Source organism: Zootoca vivipara, chromosome 2 (assembly GCF_965207765.1).
Source record: "Zootoca vivipara chromosome 2, rZooViv2.hap1.1, whole genome shotgun sequence".
NCBI lineage: Eukaryota > Metazoa > Chordata > Lepidosauria > Squamata > Lacertidae > Zootoca > Zootoca vivipara.
In genome coordinates, this window is record NC_142584.1 from 8591243 (window position 1) to 8610349 (window position 19107).

The following is a 19107-nucleotide window of genomic DNA, read 5'->3' on the forward strand; positions in this document are numbered from 1 at the left end:
CAAATCAGGATGAATGCTAAATAGAGTTGGCATCATCTAACCTCCACATAAATTTTGTGCAAGCAAATCAGGATGAATGCTTAATTTTATTCATTTTTTTAAAGGATCTGCATGAGCCCCCTTTTCAAAAATATGTTTTTCCGCGGGTTAAGACACTGATGATAAAATGTGCCTTTTGCACCACCAAACCTTGCAGGGGAGAATTTGCAACTGTTTGGCACCATTTTTGAGTGAATTGGATAATGTCAGATTTTTGGTGAAAATATGACCCCGCGGGTAGTCATTTTTTTAATTTTGTGTTTTTGTCCTGTATAAAAGATAAAAACACAAAAACCCCAGAGTTGAAACAAGAAGGCATCTTAAATAGTAAATAAATGCAAGCAGTGAATTCCCAGGACTTGGAAGCCCCCCTTGTGATAAATTCACTCTTTCCACCCCACCCCACCCTCCTTTCAAAAATGTGCATGGAATGAGTGAGCTAGCACTCAATTCTATTCGTTTAAAAGCATGTTTTCTACTGTTATTGGGTCTATTCTGACAAGTATTGGGTCCATTCTCTCACTTCTGACCCTTCTTGATTCCCTCATTTCTGGGGGTTAGGCAAGATGACCCACGGGGTCCCTTCCAACTCTAGCGTTCTACGATTCTCTCACCTACAATTCCGACACCCCCTTCAGGTTGTACCAATAATACCAGCTGATAAACCGCATTTTCTCCAGTTTATGGTATTTTTTTAGGGGATAGAAAGGAGTGCGAGTTTGTTTTGGAGGTTTTTTTGGGATATTTTTGTTTGGAAATCCTGACATCCAGTGGATGGGGAACGCTTGACAGCTGAACTTACACTCACAACATCCACTCAAAAGCCATATGGTACCTTGAAATGCTTCCCCAAAAAGGATTCTGGGAGTTGTAGTTGGTTAGCGGTGGTGCTGAGAGCCCTTTGGAGATCCCTTATTCCCCTCAAAGAACTACAATTCCCAGGGTTCCCTGGGAAGTTGTAGGCATCTGTTTCGAGAGGCAATGGAGTGCGCCTCTGGGGGGTGAAATAAAACATTTTCAGCAGGCACTGGAAAGAAAAAACGAAGGAGACGCCTGTGAGACGCAAAGTTACAGGGAACCAGGCTACCAATAAACACTCCTCCAGGGAAATGAAAGAGATGTTTATTATTCCCTGTTGCAGGGAATCACATGTATAATGGCATGTTTTGGGACTTCAGGTGACCTTTGGGATTCATGGCTTTCTGAGGAGGATTCCTCTTGAATTGCAATATTTTCTACATCGCTTTCCTCCATCACTAAGCATGTTTCCTCTCGAATAACCAGGTCCAGCAGAGAACCACACTTCGAACAAGTAGTTAGACTCTCGGTTTTTACCGCACTTCCTGGGGTAATCACCATTACAGTTTCTATTTCACGTGTCTCTATTGCGGGGGACTTGACGCAAATTCTCTCAATCCCAACCAATGCTGCACTCAGCAGCTGGAAACCCGCAGCGATATAGCCTAGGTAAATAGAAGGTCCTACATGCTGCTCGCTGGGAATTGGAGGCAATCCAAATTCGTCTGGGAAGTTGATTTCCCCATTTTGCAAGACAGCAGACATGTTCCATATGACAGAAATCAGGACAAGTATCCCTGCAAATAAGTTCAGGAAAGCTCCAATCCTAAAAAAGGTTAACACAAAATCCTTATGTTTTCTGGGCTCAAAAACATTGTACAAGGCAAATGATGTTAACACTAGGGCCGCTGAATTCATAATGGAAGCTAAAGCCATTAAATCCTGAGCAATAAAAATTTCCCTTGGGAGGCGTGGATATTTCTCATGGAGCACTTCACAATGCCAAAAAGCGTTGCCATCGTTAGAAGGGTCTCTCCAAAAACAGACAGCCCAGATTCCAATCCAGACGTTTCCAGAGGCAATTCCATCAATGTTTTCTACACGCCACACTCTCCAGTTCACACCGGCTGTTGTTGCAATGCACATCATCCAGCCCAAAATCCCCGTCAAGAACGCACATAACTGGAGGCGAGAAACTAAGCTCATCCACCTCACCAACAGAGAGCCTTGTCTGAACTGCAGGCGGGGTTTGGAGAGAAGACTCAGGGAGACATTGGCAGGCATCCTGGAAACAAAAGAGAAGACAACATGCAATGAGAGAGGGAAGAACAAGCATGTCTAGTCATTGAAGGACATCCTCCCTCCTGCATTCTTCCTCCATGGTCAGAAAGAAGCAGCAAAAGAAAGAGTTCCCCTGCTCCCTCCCACCCCCTGGTTAGGTATGGACATCTGATCCAGAGAAGTCGACACGCATACTTCCTTCCAACACACTGCTACTGATTTAATATACTGTTGCATCGTTCCTGTGAAAATGGCCATAACCTCAGCAACCTGTTGTGGATGGGAATCTGCTCATGATTTCGCTGTTTTGCTATCTGCTACTGCAGCTATCCTTTTCCACAGAGCATAAACACACCTGATGTCGTAGTGAGGAATGGTTAAGCCATAAACTTACGTGAAATGCGTTCTTCAGCTAGAGTCTAGTGTGCCAGGAATAGACCAGTATTTGCTAGGTGCTCCTGAGCCTCAAGTAGACTGAGCTGCTGACCACTGGGCTGACGTTCACCTGAGCAGCCAGCCACAGCAGCAACTGCTCTGCTGAATTCTTAGGTCAGTTAGGCCAGTTAGAATCCTGACAATTCAAATCATAACTCCAGGGTACTGGTCATTTGGAATATCAGGAAAGTGGAAGTTGGGAGGGAAGTCAGTTCCCTTCTTTCCTAATGCCGAGTGTCTTTTCCAGGACACCCTGCAGTTAAAACACGTTCTTCCTGAAGTCAGATTCAGAGCAGTTCCAATAGAAAAATGGTGATAGGTGTATCTCAGTACAGATTTGTTTGATGGTCCTGGATGCATTTCATAAAGGATCGCCATTTACAAGAGAGGCTAATAGAATTAGGCCTTGAACAATAGGAATTTCCTTGGCAAAATTATTGAAGACTCCTTACAAACCTATCATTCTTCTTCCCCATCACATCTTGTTTGGACATTATAGTAAGGGAGAAGATCTTTGCTCTTTTCCTTTGCGCTGGGACCACATGAAAGTTTGTGCCATGGGACCCCATCACTCACACCAATACAGGCAACACCATTTTCAGAACCAAGGTGTCCATGATTTAAAATCATTTTTTAAGACACTTCAATCAAAATATTTGTGTCGCTTTCTTTCTGTTCCTTTCTGTGTTGATGCTCCGAATGTGAGCTGCTCAGCTGCATGCAGTTTCTACTGAAGAGAGAGAGTGTGTGTGTTTGTGTGATTAACATTCGGAAAAGCAATGGGCCTATATCAGGGGGACCCAAGCTAAGGCCCGGGGGCCGGATGCAGCCCAATCGCCTTCTAAATCTGGCACGCGGACGGTCCAGGAATCAGCATGTTTTTACATGAGTAGAATGTGTCCTTTATTTAAAATGCATCTCTGGGTTATTTGTTGGGCCTGCCTGGTGTTTTTACATGAGTCGAATGTGCCCTTTTATTTAAAATGCATCTCTGGGTTATTTGTGGGGCTTAGTAATTCGTTCATATATTTTTAAAGAATATAGTCCGGCCTCCCACAAGGTCTGAGGGACAGTGGACCGGCCCCCTGCTGAAAAAGTTTGCTGACCCCTGGCCTAATTCCAACTATTCCGCCTGAAATAACTTTGGGATTCAACTTTGAAAAATGGAAAGTAGATATAAAATTCAGAGGAATTAAATGCTTTTGCAAGCAGTGACCCTTCTTGATTCCCTCATTTCTGGGGGTTGGGCTAGATAACCCACGGGGTTCCTTCCAACTCTAGCGTTCTACGATTCTCTCACCTACAATTCTGACACCTGCTTCAGGTTGTACCAATAACACTAGCTGATAAACCACATTTTCTCCAGTTTATGGTATTTTTTTAGGGGGTAGAAAGGAGTGTGAGTTTGTTTTAGAGGTTTTTCCGGATATTTTTGTTTGGAAATCCTGACATCCAGTGGATGGGGAACGCTTGACAGCTGAACTTACACTTACAACATCCACTTAAAAGCCATATGGTACCTTGAAACGCTTCACCAAAAAGGATTCTGGGAGCTGTAGTTGGTTAGCGGTGGAGCTGAGAGCCCTTTGGAGACCCCTTATTCCCCACCCAGAACTACCATTCCCAGAGTTCCCTGGGAAGTTGTGGGCATCTGTTTTGAGAGGCAATGAAGTGCGCCCCTGGGGGGTGAAAAAAAACTTTTTCAGCAGGCACTGGAAAGAAAAACAAAGGAGACGCCTGTGAGAAGCAAAGTTACCAGGAACCAGGCAGAGGCCTTCTCAGTGGTGGCGCCTTCTTCGTGGTGATCCACTACTGCTTTAAGGGAGGTCTTGGAATAAGTAGATTTGTTGTTGTTCTCCTGCGCTCCCTGCCTCACACCTTAGTGCATGTGCCCTTCTCCCAAGCTCTGCACACTATTTCATATTTGGTTGTGGATTGCAATAGTGCCAAGATGAGAGCATGTTGGCAGGGGGAACTACTCTGGCAGGTGTGGGACCAAAGGACCTACCTATGTGCTTTTTCCGTCTGTTGATCCTAGCTATCGAAGGATGTTAAGTAAGTTGGTTACAAATGACACTGCAATGTGTCCCTTCGCAACACCCCCCCCCCCGCCCCCAAACACAAATTCTTATGGTGACTTTGCCCTTGTAAATGAGTGGTTTTTTGCTGGCAAAAAGTCCAGCTTCTTGTTGCTGCTATGGTATCTTTACTACAACTTCAGTGCCTGATGCTCACCATTTCACCCCCTGCACCAAGGCATTCCCACACTTTACTAATGCTCTCAAGCTCCACCAACCTTGAAGCCTCCTGTTTTTCTCTTAGGGACAGGGCCTCTTGAACAACTGCTTCCTGCCCGTTTTTTGGAGCCTTTGCCAGTTTCAATAAATTGTGCACGCTTGCTACCTTAGAGCTTGCAGGCTCTGTCTTGGCAGTCATTATTGAGTGGTGCCAAAACAGCTGGTTGCATGGACCCAGGGAACAGATGGCTACAGTCTTGAATTGAGATTAATTTTTCCACATCTCTTGCCTTTTAAGTCTTTCTTTCTTTGCTTTTGGTCCACATTATTCAGGAGTCCAAGATCGCTTTTAAAAACAAATTTATTAGCTAATACATTGGGAAATTTAGCCAAATATCATAGTAAACCACAACAAAATCCCTAAATTCCTGTACCTATTAAATACTACTAAAGCATACAATGAAGATCAATGGACAAAGATGTTTACTATTCCCTGTTTCAGGGAGTCACATGTATGATGGTATGTTTTGGGACTTCAGGTGGGCTTTGAGGTCCTTCAGGCGACATTTGGGTTTCATGGCTTTCCTCTATATCCACTGAGGAGGATTCCTCTTGAATTACAGTATTTTCTACATGGCTTTCCTCTATCTCCACTGAGATATTGTCTGCATGGCTTTCCACTGAGTATGTTTCCTCTCTAATTACTAGGTCCAGCAGAGAACCACACTTCAAACAAGTAGTTAGACACTCACTTTTTACCTCACTTCCTGGTGTAATCACCACTACACTTTCTATTTCACGAGTTTCTATTGCGGGGGTCTTGAAGCAAAGTATCTCAATCCCAACCAATGCTGCACTCAGCAGCTGGAAACCCGCAGCGATATAGCCTACGTAAATAGAAGGTCCAATATGCTGCTCGCTGGGAATTGGAGGCAATTCTAATTCTGAGAAGTCTGGGAAGTTGATTTCCCCATTTTTCAAGACAGCAGACATGTTCCATATGACAGAAATCAGGACAAGTATCCCTGCAAATAAGTTCAGGAAAGCTCCAATCCTAAAAAAGGTTGACACAAAATCCTTATGTATTCTGGGCTCAAACACATTGTACAAGGCAAATGACGTTAACACTAGGGCCGCTGAATTCATAAGGGAAGCCAATGCCATTAAGTCCTGAGCATAAAAAATTTCCCTTGGGAGGCGTGGATATTGCTCATTGAGATCTTCACAATGCCAAAAAGCGTTGCCATCGTTAGAAGGGTCTCTCCAAAAACAGACAGCCCAGATTCCAATCCAGACGTTTCCAGAGGCGATTCCATCGATGTTTTCTACACGCCACACTCTCCAGTTCACACCGGCTGTTGTTGCAATGCACATCACCCAGCCCACAATCCCCGTCAAAAACGCACATAACTGGAGGCGAGAAACTAAGCTCCGCCACCTCTCCAAGAGAGAGCCTTGTCTGAACTGCAGGCGGGGTTTGGAGAGAAGACTCGGGGAGACATTGGCAGGCATCCTGGAAACAAAAGAGAAGACAACATGCAATGAGAGAGGGAAGAACAAGCATGTTTAGTCATTGAAGGACATCCTCCCTCCTGCATTCTTCCTTCCATGGTCATAAAGAAGCAGCAAAAGAAAGAGTTCCCCTGCTCCCTCCCAAACCCCTGGTTAGGTATAGACATCTGATCCAGAGAAGCCGATACTGTTGCATCGTTCCTGTGAAAATGGCCATAACCTCAGCAACCTGTTGTGGATGGGAATCTGCTCATGATTTCGCTGTTTTGTTATCTGCCACTGCAGCTATCCTTTTCCACAGAGCATAAACACACCTGATGGCATAGTGAGGAATGTTTAAGCCATAAACTTACGTGAAATGCGTTCTTCAGCTAGAGTCTAGTGTGCCACGAATAGACCAGTATTTGCTAGGGGCTCCTGAGCCTCAAGTAGACTGAGCTGCTGACCACTGGGCTGACGTTCACCTGAGCAGCCGGCCACAGCAGCAACTGCTCTGCAGAATTCTTAGGTCAGTTAGAATCCTGACAACAATACAAATCATAACTCCAGGGGACTGGTCATTTGGAACATCAGGAAAGTGGAAAATGGGAGGGAACTCAGTTCCCTTCTTTCCTAATGCCGAGTGTCTTTTCCAGGACCCCCTGCAGTTAAAACACGTTCTTCCTGAAGTCAGATTCAGAGCAGTTCCAATAGTAAAAATGGTGATAGGTGTATCTCAGTACAGATTCTGTTTGATGGTCCTGAATGCATTTCATAAAGTATCGCCATTTACAAGATAGGCTAAGAGCATTACAATAAGAATTTCCTTGGCAAAATTATTGAAGACTCCTTACAAACCTATCATTCTTCTTCCCCATCACATCTTGTTTGGACATTATAGTAAGGGAGAAGATCTTTGCTCTTTTCCTTTGCGCTGGGACCACATGAAAGTTTGTGCCATGGGACCCCATCACTCACACCAATACAGGCAACACCATTTTCAGAACCAAGGTGTCCATGATTTAAAATCATTTTTTAAGACACTTCAATCAAAATATTTGTGTCGCTTTCTTTCTGTTCCTTTCTGTGTTGATGCTCCGAATGTGAGCTGCTCAGCTGCATGCAGTTTCTACTGAAGAGAGAGAGAGTGTGTGTTTGTGTGATTAACATTCGGAAAAGCAATGGGCCTATATCAGGGGGACCCAAGCTAAGGCCCGGGGGCCGGATGCGGCCCAATCGCCTTCTAAGTCTGGCCCGCGGACGGTCCAGGAATCAGCATGTTTTTACATGAGTAGAATGTGTCCTTTTATTTAAAATGCATCTCTGGGTTATTTGTTGGGCCTGCCTGGTGTTTTTACATGAGTCGAATGTGCCCTTTTATTCGGCAAAGCAATGGGCCTAAATCCAACTATTCCGCCTGAAATAACTTTGGGATCCAGCTTTGAAAAATGGAAAGTAGATATAAAATTCAGAGGAATTAAAAGCCATCCATTCATCTCAGGAGTTGTGACCATTGATAAGGTGAAGCACTCTCACATCCACATGGCAATCTGCAGTGCTTTTCTCCATTGCTCATATAGGCAAATCCAGTTCTGTATTGGCATGACATCATCCAGACCCAAATGCTCTCCCATTCTGTTTCCCCCACTTAATCAGGATACACCATCTCCATTGAAAACTCGGCTCAATGACAGCCATCCAATAGAAAAGTGCTAACCGTCTTCATGCAGATACAGTTCTGTGCAGGGGTTTTGCCGACAAGTTCTTCCAGAGTGTGGGGATGTTTTCAGGGGCTGTTTGCTTTTCCCTGCCTCCCGTTTCATCCGCTCCTGAGGAGATCTTGTCCATTCCTCCTTCTCCCGGTCTGGTTCACTAAGCAAATAAGAGAGAGGTTCCAAGAAAGTTAAGGTGTGCAATGAATCTTCAGGGCATTTGGAAGGAAGAAAAGGTTCAGGAACAAGCGATGCAGCAGCCCCCAAAGCATAAAAACACTTTTGAACATATCGGTCATGAGATTCCCCCCCCCTTTATGGATAAACCCTCCCCTAAGGTTTTATCTCACAATGGTTTTATCTTACTTGTAGATTTTTAATTTTAAACATGAATTTTAACATTGGATTAATCTGCATTTTAATTGAATTGTTTCTTTTATGCTTGCGTTGATATTTTTGTTGTTAGCCGCCCTCAGCCCGGTCTTGACTGGGAAGGGCGGGGTATAAATAAAATTATTATTATTATTATTATTATTATTATTATTATTATTATTATTATATAAATGCAGAACACCCTGTGCTCCTATTAATAAACAAAGTGGGGTGTTTCATATGATAAGAACAGAGGAAGCTGCCTTATACAGTACCAGACCATTTTTGAGAAATTGCTACAGGTGCCAGTCCACCCACTGGCTACCAATGAGGACATAGCAAAACACAATAACAGTAGAAAATGTGCTTTTAAAAGAATAGATTTGAATGCCAGCTCACTCATTCCATGCACATTTTTGAAAGGAGGGTGGGGTGGAAACAGTGAATTCATCACCAGGGGGCTTCCAAGTCCTGGGAATTCACTGCTTGCATTTATTTACTATTTTAAGATGCCTTCTTGCTTCAACTCTGGGTTTTTTGTGCTTTTACCTTTTATAGAGGACAAAAACACAAAATAAAAAAATGACTAACTCGCGGGGTCACAATTTCACCAAAAATCTGATGTTATCCAATTTACTAAAAAATGGTGTCAAACAGTTGCAAATTCTCCCCTACAAGGTTTGGTGGCGCAAAAGGCATGTTTTATCATAGGGGGGGGATCATCCCTCAGTGCCTTAACCCGTGGAAAAACATATTTTTGAAAAAGGGGCTCATGCAGATCCTTAAAAAAATTGTTAGTAGTATTTGATATTGTCTTTTTGTATGAGTCTGTTTAATTTAAAGGTTTATTTTAATCTGGTACTGAATTGTTTGTACTTTGAGAAATCGGTTTGGATATTTTGTTGTAAAAAGATGTAGAAGGGAATAATTTTGTTTTTGTATTTCTAATTTGTATCTGGTTTCTGGTAAGAAATAATAAAGATCTTTGAAAAAAAGAATAAAATTAAGCATTCAACCTGATTTGCTTGCACAAAATTTATGTGGAGGTTCGATGATGCCAATATTTAGCATTCATCCTGATTTGCTTCTGGGTTCTGCCATCAGTAATTTACCTTACACTTTTTAGTGCATTGCCTTGTCACTCCCCAACCGCAAATAAGTCCTTTAAAAAAGTGGATTTGTTGCACCAGAATGCTTTAATTCTGTTTAAATGGACAAACTGACATAAGCAATCAGAATAAGTGTTGCAAGATCTGAACTGTTACATGAAAACAAAATACCTTGAATGAGCTCACTGTCTTTTCTTGTGAATTACATTGCATGCAGGGAGCGGCCTTCATGCCCCACAGCCGGGCGATGTTCCTCTGGCCTCATGAGGAGCCTCTTTCTAGGGCTGGTGAGTCTGGGCCTCGCCCCCTAGGCCAGGTGGAAAGGGCCTTGCAGAAAATATTGTCATTCAAGAAGAATCCTGCTCAGCGGAGATGGAGGAAAGCCATGCACCCACAAGCTCACTTGAAGGACATCAAAGCCCACCTTCATGGGTGTGGACCTGGATCTGATAGTACACACAGGGAAGAAATCCAGAAGAGGAACAAGCTAATGGGAACAAGGACACAAATGCCAGAGAACACAACAAATGCCAGAGAACACATGTGACTCCCTGCAACAGGGAATAGTAAACCATCAGATCCAGGTCCACGCAGATTGCTCCATACACACACACCCCTCGCACACCAGCATTTCCCCTTCCAGAAGCGTAATGCTTTTCTTACTTTCATCTCTAATTATCTTTCAACCCGGATTGTGAAGACCAGGCAAAGGGTGGGTGTAGAAATCTGTGTGGATCTGGATCTGATTGTTTACTCTTTACTGTTGAAGGGAATCACATGGAGGGCTCTTTTATGTGTTCTCTCGCATTTGTGTCCTTGTTCCCATTAGCTTGTTCCTCTTCTGGATTTCTTTCCTGTGTGTACTATCAGATCCAGGTCCACGCAGATCGCTCCATAAACAAACACACAAAATGGCTGCCATGGGGGATGGCAAAAAAATGGCTGCCATATGCTGGTATGAAATAAAATTGCCTGGCTGTGAGTGTGAAGGCCGCTCCCTGCAGGGGCCTTTCCACCTGGCCTAGGGGGCGAGGCCCAGAGTCACCAGCCTTAGAAAGAGGCTCCTCATGAGGCCGGAGGAACATCGCCCGGCTGTGGGGCGTGAAGGCCGCTCCCCGCAAGGCCCTTTCTACCTTGCCTAGGGTTTGGGCCCAGACTCCCAAGGATCTACCAGTCGATTGCTGACACATTGCTGAGGCGGGAGAGCAAGAGGGTTCCCTGCAGGAAGCCGAGCGGCTCATCACTTTATAACTTTTTTTTCTTCTTCTGGGGGGGGGGGAACTGCCCCTTGCTGCCCCCCCCCACGCCCCACGCCCCACGTGTGGTCAACAAGTTTGAGCTGAACTAATAAAAAAAGGGGGTAGATCACTAGCAGATTGTAAACTTGAAAGTAGATCGCAGTCTCTCTGGAGTTGGCCACCCCTGAACCATAGTACTGTATCAAAACTGTGTCCCAGTGTCTGCAGGGTTTTATACTAGCCTCCCACAACCCTGCTCTCTTCCTCTCGCAACCCCTTTGCACGTTTCTTATTATGATTTCATAGGACGGGGGGGGGGCTGTGTTTTTCCACCATGTGGCTTGCTTCTTTTTTTAAAAAAGTTCCCTCTCAGTGATTAGATGCAAAGCTGTTTTCCTTCTTCTTCCGTTCAGTAAATTTTTCTGCTTAAAAACAAAACAGCTTTTCCTCAGTTCTGGGCACTACAATTTAAGAAGGATATTGACAAGCTGGAACATGTGCAAGGGAGGGTGACCAAGATGATAATGGGCCTGGAAACCAATACTTATGAGGAACGTTTGAGGGAGTTGGGTATGTTTAGCCTGGAGAAGAGCAGACAGAGGAAATATTATAACCAAGAAGGGCTCTCAGCACCTTCAATTCAATTCAATTTTTTTTATTATTACAGCAAAGGCCAGCAATACAGAATATCATAATTCCAAACAAAAGAAAATCAGCAATAACATCACCAGAAATAAAACAATTATACAAAAGGAATGTGCAATGTGTCATTCAATAGAAGGGATTTACGTTTCTTGATAGCTAAAGTGCAGAATTTAGCCACGTCATATGACACTGGGCTTGAGGAATCTTCCAGAAGGAATTTTCGTAAGAGTTCGGGGGGAAATTCCAAATAATATTGCAAGGGTGTAAATTTTGATAAAAGGGGTAAAATCAGCCGAGCTCGTTCTTCACTATAAAATTCACAAAATAAAAGAATGTGAGTCACAGATTCTACCTTGTTAGACATGCAAGGGCAAAGGTGCTCATGAATTGGTACCCACATAAATTTACCGTACAACACCGCTGAGGGCATTGCCTCAAAGCGGGCTCTAGAGAAGGCCCATCTATAAGCTTCGTTAGTGATGTTAGATAAGTAAGGGGCAGCTGTAAAATTAGGCCACGATTTTGGACATCTATAATTCTCTGGGAGTAAGGCATCTTCTTGTAATTCGACATCGTAAAGTCTCTGAGTAATAATTATTTTTGCCTTGTTCAGAGTTCCATTAAAAAATCTTCAGGATTTAGGCCAATTTGTTTGATCTTGTTAGTTATTTGAATAAGTCAGGGTGGATAGGGAACTGTGGCTAGAAAATGAGGTAATATTCCCTTTGGATTGTAATGGATTTTCAACCAGAGGGATATTGCTTGCTCCCAGACTTTTAATTCCACTCTGGGAAGTCCTGCCTCTTGCCTTAACACTGCATTAGGTGTGCTCTTTGGGGTACCGAATAGTGATCTTAAAAATGTTGATTGTACTGTTTCAAGGCTCTTAAGATTGGCAGAAAGTCCAATTTGAGAGCCATACAGGAGCTGGGCTAAAGATTTTGCCTGAAAAACTTTTAGGGCCATAGGAAGGAAGCCGGCACCTTTCCTTCTGAATAATCTAAGGAAGGCATTTGCACTTCTTCCTGCTGAAGTAGCTGATGCGGTCAAGTGTGTTGACAATTTGGCATTTTAGGAGAAGGTTATGCCTAAATATTGGAAGATCTTAGTTTGTTCTATGGCGTTCCCCATGGGCTTAGGCAGGGCCGCTGGCCAGCCTGCCCTGCTGCCCGGTGCCGTCTCCCTTCTCCCTGGCTGGCTGTGGGGAGGGTGGAGGGAAAGCCCCAGAGCCGCGCAAAGCGTTTGGCTGGCTTTCCCTCCGCCCGCCCCACAGCCAGCCAGTGAGAAGGGAGACATCCTTCTGGGGCTTTCCCTCTGCCGATTGCGGAGGGGGAGGAGGGAGTCGGAGCAACCCGATTTCGGGCTGATCCTGGTGCCCCCTCGCCCCTGCCGATCGCAGAGGGGGAGGAGGTGGTCGGAGCATTTTTATAATTCTCAGTATACAATTGTTTTATAATTCCTAACAGATTACGTTCCATGTTTTGAAATTAACTCCAGTACGTTTGTCCATTGATATGGAACATGTCTGCTGTCTTGCAAAATGGGGAAATCAACTTCCCATAATTCCCGGAACTTGAATTGCCTCAATTGCCTCCAATTCCCAGCGAGCAGCATATTGGACCTTCTATTTACATAGGCTATATCGCTGCGGGTTTCCAGCTGCTGAGTGCAGCGTTTGTTGGGATGGAGAGATTTTGCATCAAGACCCCCTCAATAGAGACACGTGAAATAGAAACTGTAGTGGTGATTACCCCAGGAAGTGAGGTAAAAAGCGAGTGTCTAACTACTTGTTTGAAGTGTGGTTCTCTGCTGGACCTAGTAATTAGAGAGGAAACATACTCAGTGGAAAGCCATGCAGACAATATTGTCATTGAAGAGGAATCCTCCACAGTGGAGATAGAAGAAAGCCATATGGAAAATCTTGTAGATCAAGAGGAATCCTGCGCAGTTGATATAGAAGAAAGCCATAAAGGAGATCAAAGCCCACCTGAAGTCCCCAAACATACGATTATATATGTGACTCCCTGCAACAGGGAATAGTAAACATTTCATTTCCCTAGAGGAAAGTTTATTGTTAGTACCGTACAAACCGAGAGTCTAACTACTTGTTCGCGCAAAGCGTTTGGCTGGCTTTCCCTCCACCCGCCCCACAGCCAGCCGGCTAGAAGGGACGTCTCCCTTCTCCCTTGCTGGCTGTGGGGCAGGTGGAGGGAAAGCCAGCTTTCCCTCCACCCGCCCCGGCGATCGCGGAGGGGGAGGAGGGGATCGGAACAGCCCGATTTCGGGCTGATCCTGGTGCCCCCTCGCCCCTGCCGATCGCGGAGGGGGGGGGGAGGTGGTCAGAGCATTTTTATAATTCTCAGTATACAATTGTTTTATAATTCCTAACAGATTATGTTCCATGTTTTGAAATTAACTCCAGTACATTTGTCCATTGATATGGAAAATGTCTGCTGTCTTGCAAAATGGGGAAATCAACTTCCCAGAACACCCGGAACTTGAATTGCCTCAATTGCCTCCAATTCCCAGCGAGCAGCATATTGGACCTTCTATTTACCTAGGCTATATCGCTGCGGGTTTCCAGCTGCTGAGTGCAGCATTTGTTGGGATTGAGAAATTTTGCATCAAGACCCCCACAATAGAGACACGTCAAATAGAAACTGTAGTGGTTATTACCCCAGGAAGGTCCAATATGCTGCTCGCTGGGAATTGGAGGCAATTCAAAATCGCTTGGGAATGCATGAGGCCAGAGGAACATAGCCTGGCTGAGGGGCGTGAAGGCCGCTCCCCGCAAGGAACTTTCAATCTGGCCTAGGGAGCGAGGCCCAGACTCAACAGCCCTACTGAAGAGGCTCTTCATGCGGCTGGTTAAACATCGCCCGGCTGTGGGGCGTGAAAGCCGCTCCCTGCATGTAGGTTAATTCACAAGCAAAGGCAGTGAGCTCCTTCAAGGTGTTTTGTTTTTATGTAACAGTTCAGATCAGAAGTTGATTTCCCCATTTTGCAAGATAGCAGACATGTTCCATATCACAGAAATCAGGACAAGTATCCCTGCAAATAAGTTCAGGAAAGCTCCAATCCTAAAAAAAGGTTAACACAAAATCCTTATGTTTTCTGGGCTCAAAAACATTGTAGAAGGCAAATGATATTAACACTAGGGCCACTGAATTCATAAGGAAAGCTAATGCCATTAAATCCTGAGCAATAAAAATTTCCCTTGGGAGGGTTGGATGTTGCTCATTGAGATCTTCACAATGCCAAAAAGCGTTGCCATCGTTAGAAGGGTCTCTCCAAAAACAGACAGCCCAGATTCCAATCCAGACGTTTCCAGAGGCGATTCCATCGATGTTTTCTACACGCCACACTCTCCAGTTCACACCGGCTGTTGTTGCAATGCACATCATCCAGCCCAAAATCCCCGTCAAGAACGCACATAACTGGAGGCGAGAAACTAAGCTCAGCCACCTCACCAACAGAGAGCCTTCTCTCAACCGCAGGCGGGGTTTGGAGAGAAGACTTGGGGAGACATTGGCAGGCATCCTGGAAACAAAAGAGAAGACAACATGCAATGAGAGAGGGAATAACAAGCATGTCTAGTCATTGAAGGACATCCTCCCTCCTGGCCAGAAAGAAGCAGCAAAAGAAAGAGTTCCCCTGCTCCCTCCCACCCCCTGGTTAGGTATAGACATCTGATCCAGAGAAGCCGACACGCATACTTCCTTCCAACACACTGCTACTGATTTAATATACTGTTGCATCGTTCCTGTGAAAATGGCCATAACCTCAACTTGTTGTGGATGGGAATCTGCTCATCATTTCTCTGTTTTACTATCTGCTACTGCAGCTATCCTTTTCCACAGAGCATAAACACACCTGATGGCATAGTGAGGAATGTTTAAGCCATAAACTTACGGGAAATGCGTTCTTCAGCTAGAGTCTCGTGTGCCAGGAATAGACCAGTATTTGCTAGGTGCTCCTGAGCCTCAAGAAGACTGAGCTGCTGACCACTGGGCTGACGTTCACCTGAGCAGCCGGCCACAGCAGCAACTGCTCTGCTGAATTCTTAGGTCAGTTAGGCCAGTTAGAATCCTGACAACAATACAAATCATAACTCCAGGGTACTGGTCATTTGGAACATCAGGAAAGTTGAAAATGGGAGGGAACTCAGTTCCCTTCTTTCCTAATGCCGAGTGTCTTTTCCAGGATGCTGTGCAGTTAAAATACATTCTTCCTGAAGTCAGATTCAGAGCAGTTCCAACAGGAAAAATGGTGATAGGTGTATCTCAGTACAGATTTGTTTGATGGTCGTGAATGCATTTCATACATAGCTGCCAAGTTATCCCTTTTTAAAAGGGATTTCCCCTTATGCTGAATAGGCTTCCTCACAAGAAAAGGGAAAACTTGGCAGCTATGTTTCATAAAGGATCACCATTTACAAGAGAGGCTAATAGAATTAGGCCTTGAACAATAAGAATTTCCTTGGCAAAATTATTGAAGACTCCTTACAAACCTATCATTCTCCTTCCCCATCACACCTTGTTTGGACATTATAGTAAGGGAGAAGTCTGTTCATAAACTGAAGCGTTCATAAACTGAAGCGAGCTTTCCCATTGAAAATAATGGAAAATGAATTAATCCGTTCCAGACAGTCCGCGGAGTACTTAAACTGAAGTGTTCATAAACTGAAGCGAACTGTCCCATTGAAAGTAATGGAAAGTGGATTAATCCGTTCCAGACGGGTCCACGGAGTACTTAAACTGAAGCGTTCATAAACTGAAGCATGGGTGTAATTGGTTCCGGAAGTCTGTTCATAAACTGAAGCGTTCATAAACTGAAGCGAACTTTCCCATTGAAAGTAATGGAAAGTGAATTAATCCGTTCCAGATGGGTCCGCGGCGTTCATAAACCGAAAATTCATAAACCGAGGTGTTCATAAACCGAGGTTCCACTGTAGATAAATAGGTACCGCTGTGGCAGAAAGGTAAACAGCATTTCGGTGCGCTCTGGTTTCTGTCAGGGTGTCCTGTTGTGCCAGAAGCAGTTTAGTCCTGCTGGCCACATAACCCAGAAAGCTGTCTTTGGACAAATGCTGGCCCCCTCGGCCTGAACGTGAGATGAGTGCTGCAAGCCCCATAGTTGCCTTTGTCTGGATTAAACTGTCCAGGGGTCCTTTACCTTTACCTTTTTTTACCTATATATACTAAAAACAATTAATGTACTATGTCCTTTTTTAAATGAAGGTTTTAGTCCTTATGATTGGGGAAAAATAGATCTGAAGCTCCATGAACAGCCTCTGGTGAAATATCGAAACGGTGCCGTTCAGAATTTCCATTGATTGGAAAGAGTTAAAAGTTGAGTTTGATCAAAAGCAAGTATCCAAGTCTAATGGGGAAATAATAGAATTGTAGAGTAAGAAGGGACCCTGATTATCATATAACCCAACCGAATATGCTGCTGTCCCATTCAGGGATTGAACCTGCAACCTTGGCATTATCAGCACCATGCTCTAACCAGCAGTGGTCGCCAAACTCGCCCCCCCCGGGCAGATGTTTAGGGACTACAATTCCCATCATCCCTGACCACTGGCTCTGTTAGCTAGGGATGATGGGAGTTGTAGTCCCAAAACATCTGGAGGGCTGAGTTTGGCCACCACTGGCTGCTAAGCTATCCAGGCTTCTACCTTCAACAAGCTTATTTACAAACTGGATCCTGACAAAGCCTCAAGCAGAGGAGATAAGGAACAGCAGCCAGATCAGGGTAGGAAGAAGATGGGGTGGCAGTTTGAGGAGAAGCTGTTAAAGAAGATGCAGCCCAATCCAGCAACTGGGAAGTTCCAGTTCAGGAAATAAGACTGACAATGATTTTCAATTAGTAAATTTGAGGATTATTTCTGGATCAGCCAGTAGAGGGGACTCCTTTGCCATAAATAGCATATGAAGGTTGGTTGCACATGATGATTTGGATTTATCAAATAGATTTGAGAGCAAGTGACTAGAAAGTAGTGGCATAAACTAGGAAAGTTGTAGAGAGGCAGCTAGGTAGGGAGACCCCTCTGAACTTCCTGTTGATGAGGCGGCTTTTTCATTGCTCATCCTTTCTTGCATTCTTAAAATTCCCACGATGGACGGCAGCGGAAGTTGTTGGAGAGTCTCAGTCCCCCCCCCCCAAATAATTTTTATTCATTTTCCAAATACAAAATCTCAAAAAGCAAAAACAAAAAACAAAACAAAAATAAACCATAGAAAAGAAAAACATCTCAGATCTTATATTGTTTACTTAACATTGTTGACTTCCTCAATTCCCCCCTCACCGGGTCCGTTTTAAAATTCCAATTAAGCAGTTTTCATCTTATGTCTTAAATTATTCTAACACATTTTGTCATTAACACTCAAATATTCTATTCTAGAATCATCATCTATTCTCCACCAATAATTAATCAATTTATCCAAACAAAAATTATTTTCCCTTCCTTCTATCTTCTATTTCTCCCCTTAGCCTAAAAATTTTACCGAGAACTGTCCATAAATTTAAATATTAATTCTTCTATCATACTAACATTTAAACACATTAAAACAAATTTAGCCCCCCTTCCCCTGGACTCAGGGTCTCCAAGATTCTTCAGCGAGTTCCATATGTTATTCCAGTTTCGGACCATCTAAATCAATCAAGAAAGTTACATCCATTATTACCCCTCACCCCACTCCCACCCTGTCCCAGCCTACCCACCATTCTTAATCATCCCCTGATTCCTCCCCAATTCTTTAAATACTGTAGTACAAAACCATCCAGCAATAATTCCATTTTCCAGCCCTTTCTCAGTTTTTATTCCCTTTAGGTTCTGACCCCAGTATGGATCCTGCCCTCTCTCTCTCGCTGGGAGGACATTACTCTATGCTGGTTCTTCTTTGGGGACTCCTTGGATCAAACAGATGTTCTGTTCCCCCCCTCTCACTGGGGGAACAATGTTCCATGTATCTTCCTCCTCTTTTTTTTAAATTCAATTACATTGTCCAAGACTGATGATTGTTCCTCTTGCTTGACTTCATTCTCTGTTAGAGTTAATACTTTTTCTATGTCCAGACAATTCTGGTTACTTTCACGCCATTCACACAACTGTATATTACTTTCACGCAACAATATATTATTTTGCCACAATTCATCTCTCAAGTCCAAAAGCAATTCCAAAAGTTCCTTCTGAAAGTTCAGGCCATCAGGTGATGTTGTGGCTACAGGCATCCTGTTCATCTCAGATTTCATGGGAACAGAGCAGAGCAGGAAGTAGAACAGATTGTACAGTATTTCCAAAAACATCAAAGACCGAGTTTATATCCAAACTGGTTATAGTCGCATTTTTAAATTCTTCTTCGTATCCTAAAATTCTTGTGTCCATTTATGAAAAGAGCAATTGTCAAACTTCTTATACACAGCCTTATATTTACACTCTCTTCACAATTGACAGTTCTCAGTCTCAAAGAGATAAACAAACATAAACATAAACAAAAATAAACAAATTCCTTTCTATTGTGATGTCATAATGGCGGCTCGCTGCTTCCTCCAGGGACCTGACTTCAACTTCCAGGGGGATTTTCCCCAGTTCAAATTAAAAAATTTTTTTGCAGGGATTTTAATAAATTTAATCCTTCTCCCCTTTACACTGACTCCGGGGGAAGGTGTTAAGTCCAATCCTTGGTAATTAATAGGTTCCTTTCAATTTTCCGGCTATAGTCAAGTTAACTGCATTACAGTCCTC

The 19107-nt window shown here is 43.8% G+C and overlaps 2 protein-coding genes across 2 annotated transcripts; both read right to left on the reverse strand.

Annotated features, from left to right (window-relative positions):
* Positions 1 to 1164: 1164 nt before the first annotated feature.
* Positions 1165 to 2121, reverse strand: LOC148686719 (claudin-34-like). Its single transcript, XM_088664341.1, has one exon. The coding sequence runs from the start codon at positions 2119 to 2121 to the stop codon at positions 1165 to 1167; it is 957 nt and encodes a 318-aa protein (XP_088520467.1).
* A 3012-nt stretch (positions 2122 to 5133) lies between these two features.
* LOC148686720 (claudin-34-like) lies at positions 5134 to 8136 on the reverse strand. The gene is made up of 2 exons (XM_088664342.1): positions 7999 to 8136; positions 5134 to 6303 (listed from the first exon to the last, which is right to left on the reverse strand). The coding sequence occupies exon 2, from the start codon at positions 6300 to 6302 to the stop codon at positions 5289 to 5291; it is 1014 nt and encodes a 337-aa protein (XP_088520468.1). The 5' UTR covers position 6303; positions 7999 to 8136; the 3' UTR covers positions 5134 to 5288.
* Positions 8137 to 19107: the final 10971 nt, after the last annotated feature.